Consider the following 19,468-nt stretch of genomic DNA (forward strand, 5'->3'; position numbering starts at 1 on the left):
AAAAATAGTTTTCTTTATAAATTACACATTTATGCTATGCACATATCCAAAAAAAAAAAAAAAAAAAATTACGATAAAGTATAAGAAAATATTTAATGTATGAAAGTTACTATAATTAAAAAACATTTATTACTCTCTTTATCTGAGTTAGATTATCCGAAGGGAAGATTATACTACATTTAATGTTTATATGCATATACGTTTTTTGAATTTGTATGTGTCTTTATTTTGAATTTTGCTTTACATATCGGCGTTGTTTATACAATCCGTCTGATATCATCCGGGAATGAATGCATGAACGAATCAGGGCGATAATAAGACAGAGCAAGAATATGTTAAATGCGATAAGTGTGCACAACATATGTTTATTTAATTATGATAAGTTAACGCTGACTGTAGATAACAATTCCTTGAAACGAGTACAACTATTTATTGCAGAATGTACTTTTTTGTATTTAATCGAAGGGATCGTGGGTTTTTTCTTATTTTCTCTTTTTATAAAAACTATTTTTTTTTATATAAACGAATGTAAAATTTTTAACGTTTTTACCAACAATAATAACATATAATCTAATATTAATTAATCCTTTCGATGATCCTTTAATTTTTTTGCAAAAACATCTCAGCATATGAAGTTGTAGTAACGTGACATCTTATAAAGCAATAATACAAAGATGAATGAATGTGACGATTAAAAATATATTTAGAAGATTATATATTAAGCTTATATAAGATATATATTTTAATACATAAATTATTTTATTTTATGTTATACATAATTATTAAAAGACTTTTTTAACTTTTATTAACATTATATTTTTCTACGATGCATATACATTGCGATTTGATATAAGATTCTAATTCTTTGGTATTATTTTAACAAAAAAAAAAAAAAAAAAAATATATATTAGTGTGCTTCCTCTTACGAGTAAGAATTTATATCGTTGATTAAATTATCACTTAATTACATATTACTACTGATATAACTCGGAAATATAGCATACATATTATTATTATCATGAACTATTGGAGTATGTTTTCACGCGTAGAAAAAATACTACATTTTTAAAATGGAATTACTATAAAGTAATTCATATAAAAAAATTATTAAAGTTAATTCATATAAAAAATTTATAAAACATTGTTAAAATAAATAATAATGTTATGAAAAAATTGTTATATAAAATTCTTAAATTTAAGAAAAAATTATTATGTTTGATATTTTGTTCCGTGAGCAATGCGACAATATTTAATGTACAAGGATTGCTTGTAATATATTAATCGTGGATTAAATGATTAATGTATTATTTGCGTAATGTTATTTACAGAGTAATCGATGTAAATTACATAAATTACGTCAATACTGAGTGAAATTGTCAGATTTATCAGACAATTTATTTTTGCATCTATTTATTCGTAAGCAAGATATATCCGCATCGACTATACAAATGTTTAATACTATCTAGATAATGATAGAGTACGTTAGCACGCTGTATTTCCCTGCTCGTTATACGGGGCTCTATTATTTCGCGCTTTTCACCTAATTACGCAATCGTGATCTAGTGCATTTTCTCTCCCTCGATTTGACGTCATTCCGTTGAAATAGTTGATTCAGAAAGTTGCACGCTCCATTGATTAAATTCTATCGGCGGTCATTGACAGTACGATGCTTAAATAAAAAAACTTGTTTTTCTGCTTATCCACTCAATTACAATCACGTTTAGCCTTCAATGGCTGTGCGTGTAAGGTCGGAAACCAGTATCCGCATATTTTTCAATAGAATCGAAAAATTGACTTTTTACCGATTATTTATTTATAATAGATCGCTTTTCGTCTAAAATTGTTTAATTTTTGTCTTATGACAATATCGCATTATTAACTGTAGGTGGACTTGACCATGAATGTAATGAATAATGTTTTCATCACATATCCTTGCGATTGGATAGGGGAGTGGTTTGTAAAGGTATTTCATCATATACATGCTCCGTATTATGATCAAAGTTGGTTTGCAGACGTATCAGAGTTGCTGATGGTCGATCATAATGACTGTCTTGTAATAGATCTATGATTCACAATATGTATATAAAACAATTGGAATATTTTAAGAATAATAATATTTTAAGAGTATCAATAAAAATAAGAGTTTTATAGTTTCTTTTTATTAAAGCAACAATTTTAATATGATAACTATATATATATATATATATATATATATATATATATATATATTATATAAATTATTCATTGTCAATATATTGTAATTACTATCTATTAGATTTTTTTACTAATCTAATGGAGGCTAATTTTGTACCTATTATGATATTGCTGCTTTTTTGCAAGTACGATAAATTTTATAAAAAAAATGAAAACTTACCGCGTAGATTACCGGAAATTCGCAGACCGATTGTAGCGGCGCCATTAGCATAAGTATTCAAAGACTCAATGCCATCGACAGTCAATATCGTTTCCGGTTCCGTATTAGTAGCAAATATGGGATTCAGACGAATCGGAGGTGCTAAAATCGTAATCGGCAGATATATTTACGTGTACGTATGCGTTGGTACAGGAGAGTTGATTAGCGTACAAAGGACTAGGTGATATCGTACAACCGATTATATGTAGCTTCTTCGCTAGTTGTGACGGTCAAGACTATCGTCACGGTCGGTTATGTGACTAGAGGGTCAAGGACATACGGATTTCACTAACAATTCAAAACCAAGAAGAGAACGTTGCATCAAGTGAATGTAATGCTCGATACTCACGAGGCAGGCTAGCGTTCACCACTGTTGACAATCTTCCGGTGTTCATACTTTCGCGTTCTTGGCTCTTGATCTTCTCGTCGTCGTAAACGGCAAGACGAACGGTTTCGAACAATTTAGAACGCATGTGAAGAACCATAACCACCGCGAGCGAGGTCAAACCGAGGGAGACGATCGCAGCCACGACGATTAGAGCGATGTCCAATGGAATCGGCGCAGATGTCTGAATGTCATCTGTCGTTGCAATAAAAATACTTCGTTTTAGTAGATGTCGAACGCAAACGTATGAAATGTGAAGATATTTTTAAATAATCAATGTTTCGAATATCTCTAGAAGTAACACCTTTATGAACAGTTTTTACATAATTGATATTTGGCATGTCGATGCTTTCGTCATTTTGTACGTGTCTGAGAAACGCGTTCTTCGTTTCGAACTTTTGCCTATCTTTTTCGACGTCCCTTCTACGTTCGGGAACAGAGACTAATACAATTACAGGTCGAGCAGTGGTCGAAAGATTCTTTATTCGCGTTCCGTTTGTTGTTGCTTTCTGAGGAGGGATTGCGATCGAAGCTGTTGCCGGACTCGTCGTTTCCTGGATATAATTCGTGTCATTCCAACTGTCATCTACGGATATAAAATTAAATATTATAACATTTTACAATATTCTTAATTTGTATTATTAGTTAATTATTAAATTATATTAAATTAAAGGACAATCTATCGTTTACACGAAAAAAAGTATTGTGTATTGTCGATTATCGATCACGGCAGCGTAATCGTTAAGTAATGCGTAAACATCATTAACAAATTTTTTCACAACGCATAAGGGGAGTGAGAAATATAATAATTTGGTTGATGCTCTTTAACTAATAAATTTTAATTAATAAATTTTTCTTGACACTTCTGTCCAATTGTTTCTGACGCTTAAAAGCTTGAAAAGCCATTTATATATCTGTGGAAGGAAACGATTGCGCAACACGCATACAAATGCTTTCTTCGGTAAACGTATTATCTCACCTTCTGTCTGGCGCTCGGTAGTCTTACGCGGCGCCGAGACAACTTCTGTGTAATCCATGTTGCTAATTCTGGGTGTTTGTACGCGTTCAATAGTAGAGCTTTGCAAATAAGAGGGTGACGTTTGTTCGATTAAAGAGGCGTCATCCTTTGTACATTTTCCGGTTACGGCATCGCAATTATTGTCCCGGTTTTGACATGTGCAGTTGTTTGCACAATCTGGACCCCATTGGCCGATTGTACAATGCTCTTGGCACCTGCAAAAAAATAATCGCTTTCACAGCATAATTTTTATTTTAACATATTAAATATTTTTCTGCCTTAATTTCTTGGCGAAAGCTTATGTATGAGATTTTTTAACCGCTTACTGTGGTCCTTGCAATCCTGGAGAACATTGACAAGCGCCATTTATAGGATCACAGATGCCATTTTCACCGCATTTGCACACTTCCGTACAGTATAGACCCCAGGTTCCTATCGGGCATCCTGCGAGATGAAATTAATATTCGATATTTTATAAACATATAACGTTTTAACATTTACAAGAAATAATGTCTAATATATATTTATTTTACTAATATCTATTTATACTATATTTTTCAAAAAAATTTACATCTTAAACTACAATATCAATATATTTTACGGATATTTTAGACTATATTTTAATATATTTCCTTGTAATATATTATTATACATTACGCAATAATGATATAACGTAAATAATTAAATGTAATTGCCGAAATTAACAAATCTCTCGAAATAGATGTAAAACATATATCTAGGAGATATTTTTACGACGAATGAGATTATCATTGTGCGAATATCTTTTATAAAGCATTGATGTCCCGATTATGTTATATGTCGTGATATCGGACACTGTATCTGATCGACTCCATACCGCCCACGACCTTCTTGAATGTTCATGGGAAAGTAGCGGCTTCGTAACTTCCGGGCTTCCGCAACTTTCGAAACCCCCGATTATATTGACGCAACAGTTGCATGCAACTTTTGCTTGTTCTATAATGCGATAAATCTGTAATTTTGTTATTAACCCATAGCCTTAATACTATAAAAAAATGTAAAATAATTTTGGTAAATTCAAATATTGCAAAAAGCGTAAGATTAATAAATGTTAATAAGTGTTAATATTGTATAAATCACGAAAAAAGAATTGATTGAAATTGGTAATGTGAAAAAGCAAATATTATTTTAAAAATCTCTTATTCATGCATTTTACTGCTCTAGAATAATTAACGTTTAATATATTTCCGTCTTTGTTTTATAGTAATTTTGATTATATCATTTTGCAAAGATGTGTAATATGATATTGGTTTTAACAAGATGTGATAATATTGCATCCTACTCATTATTATGATTTACGAAAATATTGTTTATTATTGGAATTATTATTTATCCTTGACAAGAGTCATTTTATATATGCGTTCTTTTGATAATGAAAGGTCGGTTAGTTTTGTAGAGCGTAAAATTTCGCATTGTATGCATTTTGCTTTTATCCGTTTCGAATTTATTCGCTCTCTACACTCAATTCCGTTTCACAATCGGGTAACGCATCATTTATTTTCTTAGCCCCAAACACATTTTTTGAGTGCGGCTCATCTATTTCGAAATTGTCGCTGAATTTATAAATCACACAGACCTTGAAAACTAGCACAGTAAGTTTATTAATTATACCGACATTTAAAGTTCTTTGAAGGTCTACTACACTGTGCGACTTTGTATATATATATTTATAATTGTTTATTGCCTTGGTTTACGTATATATCTTTTTAAATGTCACAGCAATTTATTAGCACTTAATTAGGTGCAGATATTATTCTGTTTCGATAAATAGTTACAAGTATCATCGTCCAAGGAGCTTGTTTCAACGACCTTCTAAAATGCCTTTGTTGTTTTATTTAAATATTATTTAAATAGATTACTTTCATTATTTATATTAAGAATGATGTCACAGATGAAACTAATGTTGTCTTAAGTAATCATATATGTCGAGTAATAGAAATTAAAGTAATTAAGAAATTAAATTAGTAGATTTAGAATTGCTATATAATGAGAAACATGTAAAAGAAAGATGCAATGAGACTTGCGAATACAATAGAAAGAGAGAATATTATTTTTTTCTTTTTCTTTAATGTAATCTTTTTTGGAAATGCATTACACAGGAAATAGAAAGTAGTTATGATAATTAATACATGTTATATTCGCATTATAAAATATATGAAAATTATAAAAATATGTTTTAATTGTAAATGCAAAAATTCCAAGTTTAAACGATCGATAATAAATGACCAAATTCAAGATGATATCTCATAAAGAACGAACATTGACTAATCGACTGATTTTAATTTCGACTGATTTTAATTTCGACTCACCATGGGCGCAATCCTCTCCGTGATATCCAGGATTGCATTGACATTCGTTCGGGGCGATACATACACCTGTCAGACATTTTTCGCAAAACGGTAAACACCTCGCATCCGTCTCTGTATCGTCGTGAGTAATCAGCGTTTTGTATCCTTCGCAGCACTCTTTTACAGTTTTTGATTTCTTCTCCATCTGTAATACATATTTTGCATATAATATGTGTTTGCATATATTTCATAATTATATTTCAATTGAAATAAATGTAATGTCAAAAGAACATTTTTAAATTCAATTGTCTTTCAAAACGCATTTATATATATATAATTTCGGCAAGTATTAATAATTTTTTGGTATTTTTATTGTAGCATATTAATAATTTATCGATTTAAATATTTGATATTTATATTATTAATATAGGATAATATATTAAATGATATCTTGTCTTATTTTTTGTTTCGAGAACGCGCGCGATTTCACCGATGATTCCAATTTTAAGAAAGAATTCCAGAAATAAGACGATCGTTATTTCACTCTCTAAAGCATGAGATTCCGATCATTAGTGAGAGTAAAAGTGAGAATGCTGGTGCGGAATGCAGAGAGCGCATGCGATGAGAAATGAAGGGGGATCACAGGGAATAAGATGAAGAATATACGCGCGCGAGTTCCTTCTTGCGTAAGAAATACATTTGTGATCAAATCACACCTAAAAATACAAAAAAAAAAAAAAAAAAAAATTATAGTAAACAAGAATAAAATGTATATTAAAAAGATAATGATCAAACTAGATTTCAATTTGTTTAGTTTTAATTATTTATTATTAGTAATAAATCACGTTTTTATTTATAGTTATATGGCACACGTTTGAGACTTTATATAACATATGGCATAATGTATTTCGCTGTGACAAATATTTTTCACTAGTTTTCAACTTCTATTTTGACAGAGATCCTTTACAATAATTTGTCATTATCTCTTAAGAATGTTATTACGTGATTTTTGTTTATTGAGAATTAAATATTGAAGACTCGAATATAAATGCTCTCTGACGTAAAAGAATATGCGCGTGAAAACCGCCATTCACGATCATAAATTAAGACCGTCCCTTTTTCTTTTTTACATATATGCAAACGTTATTACATTTCGCCGTCGTTCACTGCTTCTGCGGCCGAAAGGCGATCGCGTTGCGTGAAATTCGCCTGGAACATTGCAACAAACCGAACGATCGCGTTACATTCTCCCTTCTTACTTAATTAAGGATGATGTTTCGTTCGCAAAACGAACAACGCACCTTTAATGCGTATTATTATGTAGATTTCACGCGATCCAATTTTTCAATCCGACACGCTGTCAGAAAGATAATGACTTTATAGCATACTTTTAGAAATACGAACAAGGTCTATGATATAAATTAAATTATATGCAAACTGATTCATGTGTGTATCTTGTTTGAACGCTTTCTTTCGCTTTCACTATGATATATTGTTAAAAAGTTTTACTATCTTGACATATATATAATGTTACAAAATTATTGTTACTCTTTTCATTTACGGATTTTTCGAATAATGTGATGCTTTTTTATCGAAATATGTAAAATTAAAATACGGAATATATAACTTATGCAATATGTTAGTAATCACACATAAATCATTGCAAAATGATATAGATTTAAAAAATTAATTAAGCATCAAATATAAAAATAGAGATGATAAGAACTTCCTTTTTAATTATCTTACTTTAATAGAATTTTAATGTAATTGTCTAAAAACTTAATTCTGAAAATTTGAAATGTACGAAATGATGTTCACAAATAATTTCTTGTTAAAAAACATTAACATCAATAAATGTTATTTTAGATTAATTAGATTAATCAATGAACATGTTTCACTTATTCTCATAAATCATTTAATCACACTGGAGATTAACATGGAAGTTTTTTGTTCTTACTAAATGCCGTAACTGACGTGATTAATTCGCAGAGCAAACCTTTCGATTATATAACGAGACTTTCTTTCACAAAAAAGAGATAGTTATTAATTACAATATTGCGTTGAGCTAAATAATGATACAATTTATCGATATTGGAATTTCGAAATCGATAATGTCGATAAAAAAAGCACAATGCAATAAACTATATCATTATTTAGCCCATTAACGCGATATTGTAAGCGTTATCTCGATAGCATCTGCACGATTTTATTTGATAATATCTTTTCTCTCTTTCTTTTATGATATATTTTATTTTCTGATTATTCTATATATAATTTTTTTTAAAATGGAAGTGTGCCTTATTGATTTATGCAACGTGAAAATGATTGAGCTAATTATACTTTATAATCGTATTACGAATTATGTACAAATATTTATAATTAAATTATATATTAAATATTATACAACATAGCAAAAAATAGCATACAAAAAAATCAAAATTTTGGGAATATTGAACATTATAGATTAACATAGATAAATCTTTAAAAGAAAAACGCTTGGGATAATATACTGTTCGATTTATATCTGTACAAAGGATTGAGTGTCTTGTCTATGAATGTCTAATACTCATGTGTCATTACTCAAAAATTGTGCAATTCATATGTTTTCTAGAATGTTAGAAAACACTAAGTGACCTCGACTTGTCTAACGGTAATTCTCGCTCATTATCTTGCTCATACTTTTTATCGAACATACCTGTTTTAATTCAACTGTTAAGTGACATTGCAACGATAAACATCAATTATATCGTGCATGTTAATATATACACTGATGGAAAATGAAATCCCAACACCAAGAAGAAGTTATATTCATATTAAATAAATAAATAATATATATAATTTAAAAAAAATTTTTAAATGTAATAAAAATTAATATTTATGCAAACAAACATTCTGTATAATTTTCATTCATCCAGCATAACTCCTTCTTGATCGGGATTTCATTTTCCGTCAGTATATTACGGATTATATTGCTAATAACGATTTTTTGATCTTATTTGCGTTTTTTTATCGTCGGTTCTTTATCGTTATTTATAATAACTTTTATACGTTGTTTTAAAAAAAAATTAAGATTGCGATTACATTATTTATTCTTTATTTCTTATAATCGATAAGTAATATCGATCGTTTCTTTATGGCTCCTAATTTTATTTCCGATTAATTATCTCCGTCTGTAACGAGTGCGAATTTTTTCAATGGCGGAAACAGAACAAAAAAAATTCTCGCGTTGTTGCCCCAGAGCGTTCGCAATAATGTTAAAGTTTTATCTTACAAAGCTCGCACGTTTATTAACTTTCAAGAACACGCCCGATAATTAGCGAAATGACGACAAACATTGTCTTCATACAATACATCTGCTCGGATTCGCGCCATCGTTGAAGTCCCGTTTTTATTTACATAAGCATCGCGTTATCAATTACATCGCTCCTCATACATAATCTATGCGCTACACAATGACAATGTAACACCTGGTCGACCGTTTCGATAGTATGTTAATAAGCCGAAATCTTTGATTGCGTGATGAAATCATAAAGAACATGCGATTCAATGAGTCGATTCATAGTTATGATAAATGTCAGACTGGCAAAGTTCCAATGAAAGCTGTTGCGTATAATTTTTTGTAACTTCATCATATATAAACATATACAGATACGGATAATAACAAGATGAATGCTCTCTATAAAGTTCTAAAATAGGTAATAAAAAAACAATTGATACTATTTGCATTTAATTTAATGCTCAATAAATTGAGACGAATCGTTACTGAGATTAGCACGTTTCGCTTTGATTATGTGCGCATTACGCAAATCAATTTTCAGATCTCTTACATAAAAGAGGAAATGATCAAGCAAGTTCGAGTTGATCGCCTTTATTTAATTCTCATATATGGCTTTTATAACATTACGTTTATATTTCTTTTTAATTTTATTAAATGAAGCGAAGGGGTGTAGATATAGATATCAAATAAAATCTTCTGATATAACAAAGGGGAGATTATTTTCTCTCTTTGCATACAGAATAATTTACTCACGATTTTATTAATTATATTCAACATATATTTATTAAAAATGTAATAATCATTCGTTTATTCTCTTTTTGGATTTCTCAATAGTCGTGTATTAGTTTACTAAATGTTTACTTTACTAAATATATTAAAATGCACTGCTATTTTTCATACGTAAAGATCGTTTTTTTTTTTTTTTTTTTTTTATAAATTTGTTATGTAGAAGTAAGCATCATATTTACCACAATACAAGAAAAAAAGGTACATTACTTTCGAAACAAGACGCTAATTTTAGCAGCGTGCATGATATACTATCGATATCGAACAGCGAAATATCCTTTTTTCTCATAAACTGAAATAAGTCCATTGTCCACGTAATAAGCAGCAAATATCTCACGTACATATACGCGAATTCTTAGCGCGGGAATGCCTCGCACGGTATTTTCCATTTGATCGTTCTCCTCGGCTTTGATATAATACATAATGATACGACATGCCGATTACGAAAGCGAGATCATTTCACTTCCGGTTAATTCCTCGGGCCGCGAATCCTCGAACACGCACAAATTTTAAAGCCGAGCTGGGCCTCGTTAATCTAATCGGCGATTTGTTTGACTGTCCATAGAATCCTGTGAGAAAGTGCGAGTTTCTCTCGTATAACTTTACGAATTGCAATAATAAGTTATAAATAAATTAAGTTTAATTGAAATTCTTAAAAATGATTCTTCATATATTTAATTTAATAATATAATAAATTGCTATACATTATAATAAAAAGATCTTTATTTAAATGAGTTTCAAGGATTCAAGGATAAATTCCACGATTTCTCTCTCTTTCTCTTACATATAATTTTTAACTCGATTGAATATTTATGTACATTTATCTATTTAATTTATGTAGGAATTATGGATTTGCGTGATTCTCTGTATTTCGCATTTTTCTCCTGAAAAATAGAGTTTTTTGGTCTTGTAGTCTTCTGCTTCTTAGATACAAATATTTTTATTCTAGACAGTCAAAAGTGATAATATTATATATTCCTTTCTTGGTTGAAATGGGCGTTACAATTGACACATGAGATATGTGTGTTTTTTCAAACATTGCCATTTAAACTCATTAAAATGATATTTTTATAAACATTTTATTTGCTATTAATTCCAGAATGCTCAAAACATGGCCAGTTTGCGATGACATAATATTTTTTACACATCAATTACATTTATTGTTTGCTACATCTCTGTTTGCACGACACACGTCACATCTCATTGTCGTTAAACGTCGCACTCACATTTTTGTCGGCATGTTATCGAGTGCGCAAGCAATATAAATTAACGAGAGATTTCACATTACGTCCGCGCCTCGGTAAGTCGTGCCTTAATTGAAGCGATGTCGGGTTCGATATTGATCATTCGTTAAATTGTAAGCAGACCTGATCGTTGAACACGTACTTTGCATTGCATTCTCTGCGAAATAACTGTAAATGTAACTGTAATTTCTCGCGGATGCCGTTTGTTTATCTTCTTATTTATCGCGCGATTAGAGATGCGTATTTTTTGGAAAAAAATTATATCGCTTGAAAAAAATATGTACATTCTTTTTTATATTTTTCGAGAAACTGTCTTATATATTATCGCGTGAAAATCGAAGATCTGGAAAATGATATGTGTACATCACGAAGATGGTATCCGCATCCACTTGCGATGTGTCAAGTTAATCATTTCGCAAATCGTCGACTTCCGGTGTTTCCTTTCTCGAAGTGCCGCGCAAAGTCGTGCGAAATCTTTTTCAACTAACGGCCCTCTTCTCTGGATCGTTTCGTAATCCCGAGACAGGACGGGTTCCTCCTTCTTTCGGCGCGATTCGTTAATTCCGCATTTCACAGAGCGTAATTACAGCTGTAACTCGTCGTCCTCTTCTCGATCTCGTTCCGACGCTCACGCAGCTTGTGTGTATTTTATCTTTTTTTTATTTATTTACTTAATCAGACTATTAATACAGACTTTCCCTGCAATAAATTCGAACAGCAGCAAGAGCGAGAAAGACGGAAAACAAGGATGTGCGTGTGCCTAGAGAGAGAGAGAGAGATAGAGAGAGAGAGACGGAGAGTAAGAATGCAAAAGCGGAAGAGAATAGGCAGTTGTTTTGTTGCATTGTGTATATATGGGGCGTTACACGATTTATCGCATAGATACCCGCATAAATGTTCGCCACGCGAAGTATTTCACCGTGTCCGCAGGCCGATCGTTTTCCATTCGCGCTGCTTGGAGAACGACACTTTTCCGTAACGAAAAGTGGAAATGAGAGTTTATGTAACTCGTATTGTGGCGCAATCGCTGTCATTAGAATAAATTATAGATCTATTGTTTAGCGAGTGTGTCCTTTCTTTCGACAATTTTAATTTCGATTGTGGCGATGCTATTATATGTCACGTTTTTTATATCTTGCATCGATGAAAATTTTATGTTACTGATTTTATATCGATCAAATTATAAAAACAATATAAATTTTTTTAATAAAGCGATACTTTCTCGCCTGTTGTACGCTAAAAATTTCTGCGAAATTGATCTTACGACAAACTCTTTTGTTGTGTAAGATTATTATATTTTCCTATCCCTTTGAACAGCCTGGGAAAATGGCTCTTTTCCACGAGTCATAGCGTAACACGACAGTTTGCGAAACTTATGCTATCGTCATCAGATTTGATGAAGGATAAAATTAGCAAGTCTTTGTCTGCGTAGATATTTGCATTGGGCGTGAATTCATGTATTTTTATCGGTAAGATCAGACGTTCTCTTGACACAAATAAGCTTCTCTGTTACTAATAACATCTTTAATAAGTTTCTTCTAAATTTGTTAATGTACCTAAGTCAAGACCATTTTTAATTAGTTTAGAAGAAAAAAGTAATCGAAAAATAAATAAATTTATGACAATGTTAATTATGCCACCAATGACTTCTGAATGTGTGTCAAAAAAATTATTGATTAGCATAATAATTGATTCGTATATGAATGTAAATAATGATCGATAACAAGAAATATTCTGTATCTCGGCAAATGATGGAACTGATATTTCTTAAATCAAAATAAAATTAAGATTAGCAACAAAATTAGAACTCACCTTTGTACGGTATCGTTGCCGTAGCTCGGTCCGTGTCTTGGGGCATCTTGGGGGAATTTGTAGACACCAAGTGAACGTGTTGACTACAACCGGCTCGGTGTAAGTCTCGTATGACGTTACTGTGTAACTGTAATATATGATCAATTATCTATCGACTAGTCCCGCAATTCCCTTATCGAGTTTACAGCGGTATGCAGCGGCGACAAGGTACGCGCATAATAATGATATGTGGCGTATTACGCATGCCGGCTGCATTGTCAAGGTTTTTAGGTGAAGGTCACTCTTTGAAAATATGTATATAAAATAGATTCTATTATATTAACGAAAATAAAAATTATTACACTTATATTTAATCGTCGTATTTTGTGGGACACTAACTTTTCTACCCTGGAGCACACGTGATCCCCGGTCAACGAGCTGGAAAGAGACACCGTCTCAAACACCATGATCAGAATAAAGATCCACAAAATCTCCGAGAAATTCATTTCAATTACAAGATCTAGAAAATGTACCTTTAAATATTTCTTTTACATAGTTTGTATGAATAGATTTTAAGTAATATTTTTATAACATACTTACTACTGTTAGCACGATAAAAGTATTTGAGTTTCGAGTTTCAAATACAATTTTTTCAAAATAACCTACATCGAAAGAACCTTGATAGTCGGTGGCGTTGTTTGAGTAAAAGTGACGCTTCCATCTTTTCGTGTATCACTAGACAGACGGAAGAAAAAAACTGTTACTCGATAGAAAGTATCATGTTAAAATGTAAGACAAGAAAAGCAATACGTAATATAAATTAATCTCTATGCGCATGCAATAAAAAAAGTATATATATATAATATATAAATATATAAATTATATATAATAATTTAAAAAAAAGATGCGATATTATTGTAATAATAACTATTAGACATTCATGCATGGATATGGGCGGAAATGATTATCAGAAATGTCCCCTCCAAAAAGATCCTCTCTAAGAGGAAGTATTAACTGTGACTCCAATTGGTCGATCGTGGTTTGGTACAAGTGTGACATTCAATATTAAATATACGTCAAGTGTGAATATCGAAGCGTAACAAGAGTGATGCAGAATATTGCATGACAGAATAAATCACTAAAATCGATATTCTCTATATGAGAGAGAATATTTCGAATAGTGAATTTCGTGTTAATTGTCTTGATAATTTAATTATTTAATTATTATTTGTTTGATATTATTATAACCCAAGAGAGAGAAAGTGAGAGAGAGAGAGAGAGAGATTCGGTATTTTGCAGTATTATTATTTATATTATAGTAAAAAATAATTTATCTAATATATAATATTTATAGAAAAAAAATATAATAAGAGAGTATATTATATAATTATTTTATAATTACATTATATATTATTATATAATTATTTTTTGTTATTATTTGTAATATCTAATTGCTAATTCTAGAGATGTATTCATTTGTCAAAATATTGCGAAAGAAATAAAAACGTTGCTAAAATTAGTTGATTAGAATAACAGCTACAATATGTTAATTCGATCAACTAATTTTAACTAGTCGACATTAGGAGTTTGAAATTTCACACGTGCCATATAGCACAACTTTTTTCTTCTGTTATAACTCAGTGCGAGGTGGACAAGAAGTTGACGAGACGTCGTCGTTTATTTAAACGCGTCAACCAGCTGTTTGGTCGTGAGAATTTCGTTTCTTATTTGGAAATGTTGCGATAACCAGTTTTAGTAATTCAAAAGAAAGTATCTCGATCGCTAGATACGCGATATTTTCTAACATCGTTCGTGATATATTCGCGAAAGCTGATAGATAATTAATAGCTGAATATATTAATTCATTACCTATGTAATGTCATTCAAAGTTTAACCGTTAATAATATTCAAATGAAATTTTAATCAAATTTCTTTATTTCTTCTAGAAAACAAACATTTTGGAACTAGCTTATATATCATAATTATATTGAATACAGAAGAAATATTTTCTACATTTAATAAATTTTGAAGATTAATTAGTCTAGACACACACACACACTCTGTCTCTCTCTCTCGCATCTTTTAGAGCATTTTATAATTGTTTTCATATTTTATAATATGTGTCTGTGTCTTTATACGTATCAGAATTGCTAAAATAAAAATAAAGATGCGTGGCAGCTAGATTTATTTTGCAATTTTTACGGAAGACATTAATATATATTTCAAACCGGTGGAATTAAGATAAAAAGTTCAAGGATATTGATTTCTTTATTAATTCAAAGGTCGTCAACATTTTTGTCCTCAAAAACCACTTTGAATATTCTATTTTAAAAAGATCACACATCGGTTATAAAACCTTTAAAATAATGTACAAGAAATTCGATCGCGATTATGTAATTTGCAATTACCCCGAAAAGCTTAAACCAAGAATATAGAGTGCATTATCTTATATATACATATATAAGACTTACTAATTTAGGTAAAATACAGATGCTAATTAATTTTGTCAATATTATTTTTGCTTATATTATCTTTCACTGAAAACTTTTACGAGTGCGCTTGTATAATTATAATTTGTATCGATTATGTATCAATTAGGCAATATTCCAATTTAAAAAAAGAAAAATATATTTTCTGTAACAGTTTACACACAGAATAAAGAAAGTGAAGCAATACGTTCTCTTTGTGCGTGAAAGGGAAAAAGATATACGGTCTATTATCATTATTTCGGCATGTATCGCCGGTATGCGGGTTAATATCAGCATCTATCTATGTGTGAAAATAATCATATTCAGTTTTGCGCTATTTTTTTCTATAATGAAATGCGCAAATTTATTTCGTTATTCTCTACTACGGCATTATACGGTACTTTACAATTTTCCTTCATTAAAATTGATATGATTGAAGTTATCTCACGAAATATATTATATAAAATAATATATTACAATACATATATAATTTATACGACATAAAAAATAATTATCTTTATTTTGTCTTACTTACTTTAATTACTGCAGTTTTTTATTTATTCCGTTTAACTCCTTAAATGTTGTATCACTCCTATGTTAGTTTCAACGCGTTATATTCCCTGCAATTTTCATTGAAAACGTAAAATGTGCCATTTAAAATAAAAATTAAATTATGTTTTCACTATATTTTTTTTAACATAAAATAATGAGTTAAAGTAAATAGAACGCCATATCGTTCATACTTTAAAATTTATAGGAGATATTTGTACACTACTGTATGCGTGTTATGTACCTTTTATGTAAAATTCAAAGAAATGAAATTCAAATAAATTCGTGATGCGAATGTGAACTACGGACTATCCTTTATGTCATAAAAATTCCGTATCATCTTGCGAATGCACACAGACGTATTTCTATGACGTTTTTATTTTACTACTCAAGAATATTGCAAGGGCCAAGCCTTCGCTCCGGGAAATGTCACTGTCGCTTTCACAGAGCGATTCGCAACTGATCCCAGGTTTGTAACGAGCAATTGGCGTCGCCGGCACTCGGAATGCACTTGTGGCACAATGAACTCCGACCCTCCGACAATGACAACGACGACGACTACGACAACGATCATGTCGACGAAGAGTTGAGAGGAGGGCGCGTTCAGGGGCGGAGGTCGTATGGGCCCTCATTCCCGAAGCAAGGGGAGAGAGAGAGAGAGAGAGAGAGAGAGGGTGTGGTACCATCATGCTGGTACTTCAGTTAGCAAAGCGACCTGCGAGGATATCCTGCAGAGACATTGAAATTGCGTTTAACAAAGTGCTATTGCAATTGCCAACAGAGCATGACAACAATAGAAGAGTGCGAGATTGATATTACGTATAAAGAAATGGATTGATTAATCAAGCGACACGAAGTTGAAGAGCATGAAAATGCGAATCGATAAATGACGAAATGTTCAAGCTGTGTTCTTGAAAAAGTAGGTTACTAAAACAGAAATCAGCTTCTCTTACGCCATATCCAAGTTAACGAAAAGAGACTTTCCATATATCAGAAAACACAAGCAACGCAGTATAAGAGGACTTGCGTTATTCCATAATGTGAATTTATTATTAAATATACGTTATAAACATGTATAATGTAATTTTGCGGCATTCATTGCATAAAATCAAAACGCATTATTATACATTACCTTGTATCATTTGCAATTTATAGTCTATATTTATTCCATATTTAGCTGTTATTATGTACGTCATTTATATTTGCTTGCATAATTTGCAAATTAATAATACTTACATTTTGTTGTAATGCATCTTTTCTTGCAGTATAATAGTTTCGTTTGTAGCCTGATGTCTCGGATATAGATGTAACAGCTCCCACGTTAAAAAAAGAGTTAAAATAGATGCGCGAAAGCCGGAGTTTAGAGTTGTCTGTCGGGGAATAGCCGAGAGCAGGCAGACTCGTGTAATGAGATGATTGGGAGAGCAATTCACTGTGTTCCCTCTTGTTCTCGCAACACGCAATAGATCGTACTACGGTTAGATTTTCGCTCGAAGCATCGCTTAATCCTATAATGCTGCACAACATCCCGCTAAATAAAGTAATTAGTAATTATGGTGGAACGTTCCCTTCGCAATCAGTACCATTTATGTGCTTCAGAAATTATTCATTAGTTATAATAAAAAAAAAATTAGTTTAACCGTGGCATGATTTTGTTTGTTAATATATATTGTCAATATATATATATTGAGGATATAGATACTATTTAATATAAATTTAATGCACCGTTAAGTGGATTTTTATACTTGGAATTTAAATAATGTATATAAATGTTTAATAATCTTTTAAATTAATTTTGTAAAATAATATAAAATATTATATTAATATTGCCTCACTGAAAATACATTAAGGCATAAAATATATTATAGAATAAATACAGTAGTAGATATATAATATAGTAGAATAAATACAATAGAATAAATAGTAATATGTTTGTTTTTTTAATTTTTGGCTTATCTCTTTTCGTTATTTTATATTTTTAATTACCAGTTTTTATATCTTCCAATATATATATATTCTATTTATGTACTCTATCATGCAATTGTAGACAACTAAACAAACATTTTACAATCGCAAAGTAGCCGCATGTAAGTGTGCGACGTACATTCTATTTCTGAATTGTATATCATTTATTTGCACAATGCATTATGAAGATTACTTCATGTTCAGGAAAAGTGCAAAAAAGCATAACTTAACAATATGAATAAAATTAAAACTATTTATTAATTTCAAAGCACATTATAAAGTTTCTAATAACTATCACTATTGTCTTTTATATCAATCTATCTATCGAAAGAGAGAGAGAGAGAGAGAGAGAGAGAGAGAGAGAGAATTTAAATCAATAATAAAAACATTTATCAACGTAATGCGCATCATATTTTATTTATAATCGTTTTAATTTACTATTACAAGAATAAAATGTCGAAACTGTGAGGAGATTGTTTCTAAATAAAATTTAAATATCGCTGGGATAAAAAGTTATACGTATTGTATAGAACTAGTAATTGTATATCATATATCTTAATAATATTATTTATGTGTATTATTTATCACGCGCGGTAAGAGCTCGTCGCTAGGTAAAGAAAATATTTTTTTCGCCAAGCGATCGTCTGTCGATTGTAATCTTTTTTTTTTTTTTTTTTTTTTGAGTAATGTCGAAATTATGTACTTCGCCTCGGCGCAAGCTCTCTACATAATACACACACGCTAATGCTGACTTGTATATCTGAAAGAAATAATCGGCATTTTTTGTAAGTTTCATTGAACTGCTTGACTTTACAAATTATGCAATATACTTAACAAATATTTTTGTTATTTTTAATAGCACATAAATATGCTTCGCGAAACATCCATTATTTTTCTAGCGATACTTGTTTTTGTAAAGTCCATGACCGAATAAATTCCCGTACAGTCGTAACAGCGTAACGAAGTTAATTAATATGAATATTTAAATGAGACAGTAGAATTACCTTGGTGTCGCACGCACCAATAGAATGCCGATTAATTAATTTCACAATTTTGCGTGAAATCACGCGGAACATCGTTGCTTAATGATACGCGGAGAATCAGTCATTTGCGTTGAGAATGTTTTCAATTTATGGAAACGTGTCGAGAGGCGATGATACAACAAATGTGAATTTTTACCGTCTATTTATACACGAGATCGATTGTAAACACAGATTAAAACACCATAGTATATGTATATCCTAA

At 30.7% G+C, this 19,468-nt stretch overlaps 1 protein-coding gene across 3 annotated transcripts; it reads right to left on the reverse strand.

The window, feature by feature from the left end:
• Nucleotides 1-976: 976 nt before the first annotated feature.
• LOC138940228 (uncharacterized) lies at nt 977-17,803 on the reverse strand. 3 transcript variants are annotated; one of them, XM_070308879.1, is made up of 12 exons: nt 16,503-16,843; nt 16,245-16,329; nt 13,842-13,976; nt 13,641-13,761; nt 13,263-13,389; nt 6,165-6,348; nt 4,143-4,260; nt 3,778-4,031; nt 3,103-3,384; nt 2,763-2,993; nt 2,375-2,515; nt 977-2,062 (listed from the first exon to the last, which is right to left on the reverse strand). In XM_070308879.1, exons 4-12 carry the CDS (start codon nt 13,745-13,747, stop codon nt 1,923-1,925), a joined length of 1,584 nt encoding a protein of 527 aa, XP_070164980.1. In that variant the 5' UTR covers nt 13,748-13,761; nt 13,842-13,976; nt 16,245-16,329; nt 16,503-16,843; the 3' UTR covers nt 977-1,922. The 3 variants fall into 3 exon arrangements, with proteins under 3 accessions (XP_070164980.1, XP_070164981.1, XP_070164982.1); XM_070308880.1 differs by lacking the exons at nt 16,245-16,329; nt 16,503-16,843 and adding an exon at nt 17,495-17,803; XM_070308881.1 differs by lacking the exons at nt 977-2,062; nt 2,375-2,515 and adding an exon at nt 2,523-2,673 and having other exon boundaries at nt 16,503-16,845.
• Nucleotides 17,804-19,468: the final 1,665 nt, after the last annotated feature.

This window comes from Polyergus mexicanus, unplaced genomic scaffold (genome assembly GCF_030449975.1).
Source record: "Polyergus mexicanus isolate NDT 795.1 unplaced genomic scaffold, iyPolMexi1.0 SCAF_16, whole genome shotgun sequence".
Taxonomy (NCBI): domain Eukaryota; kingdom Metazoa; phylum Arthropoda; class Insecta; order Hymenoptera; family Formicidae; genus Polyergus; species Polyergus mexicanus.

What these genes read in the sequence shown, in the direction of transcription:
- LOC138940228 (XM_070308880.1), bottom strand. Translation starts at nt 13,747, where the DNA reads ATGAATTTCTCGGAGATTTTGTGGATCTTTATTCTGATCATGGTGTTT. An exon ending in CCAGGATTGCAAGGACCACA is followed by an intron (nt 4,032 to 4,142) that starts GTAAGCGGTTAA and finishes ATTTTTTTGCAG; the next exon opens with GTGCCAAGAGCATTGTACAA. An exon ending in TGTAAAAACTGTTCATAAAG is followed by an intron (nt 2,994 to 3,102) that starts GTGTTACTTCTA and finishes TTGCAACGACAG; the next exon opens with ATGACATTCAGACATCTGCG.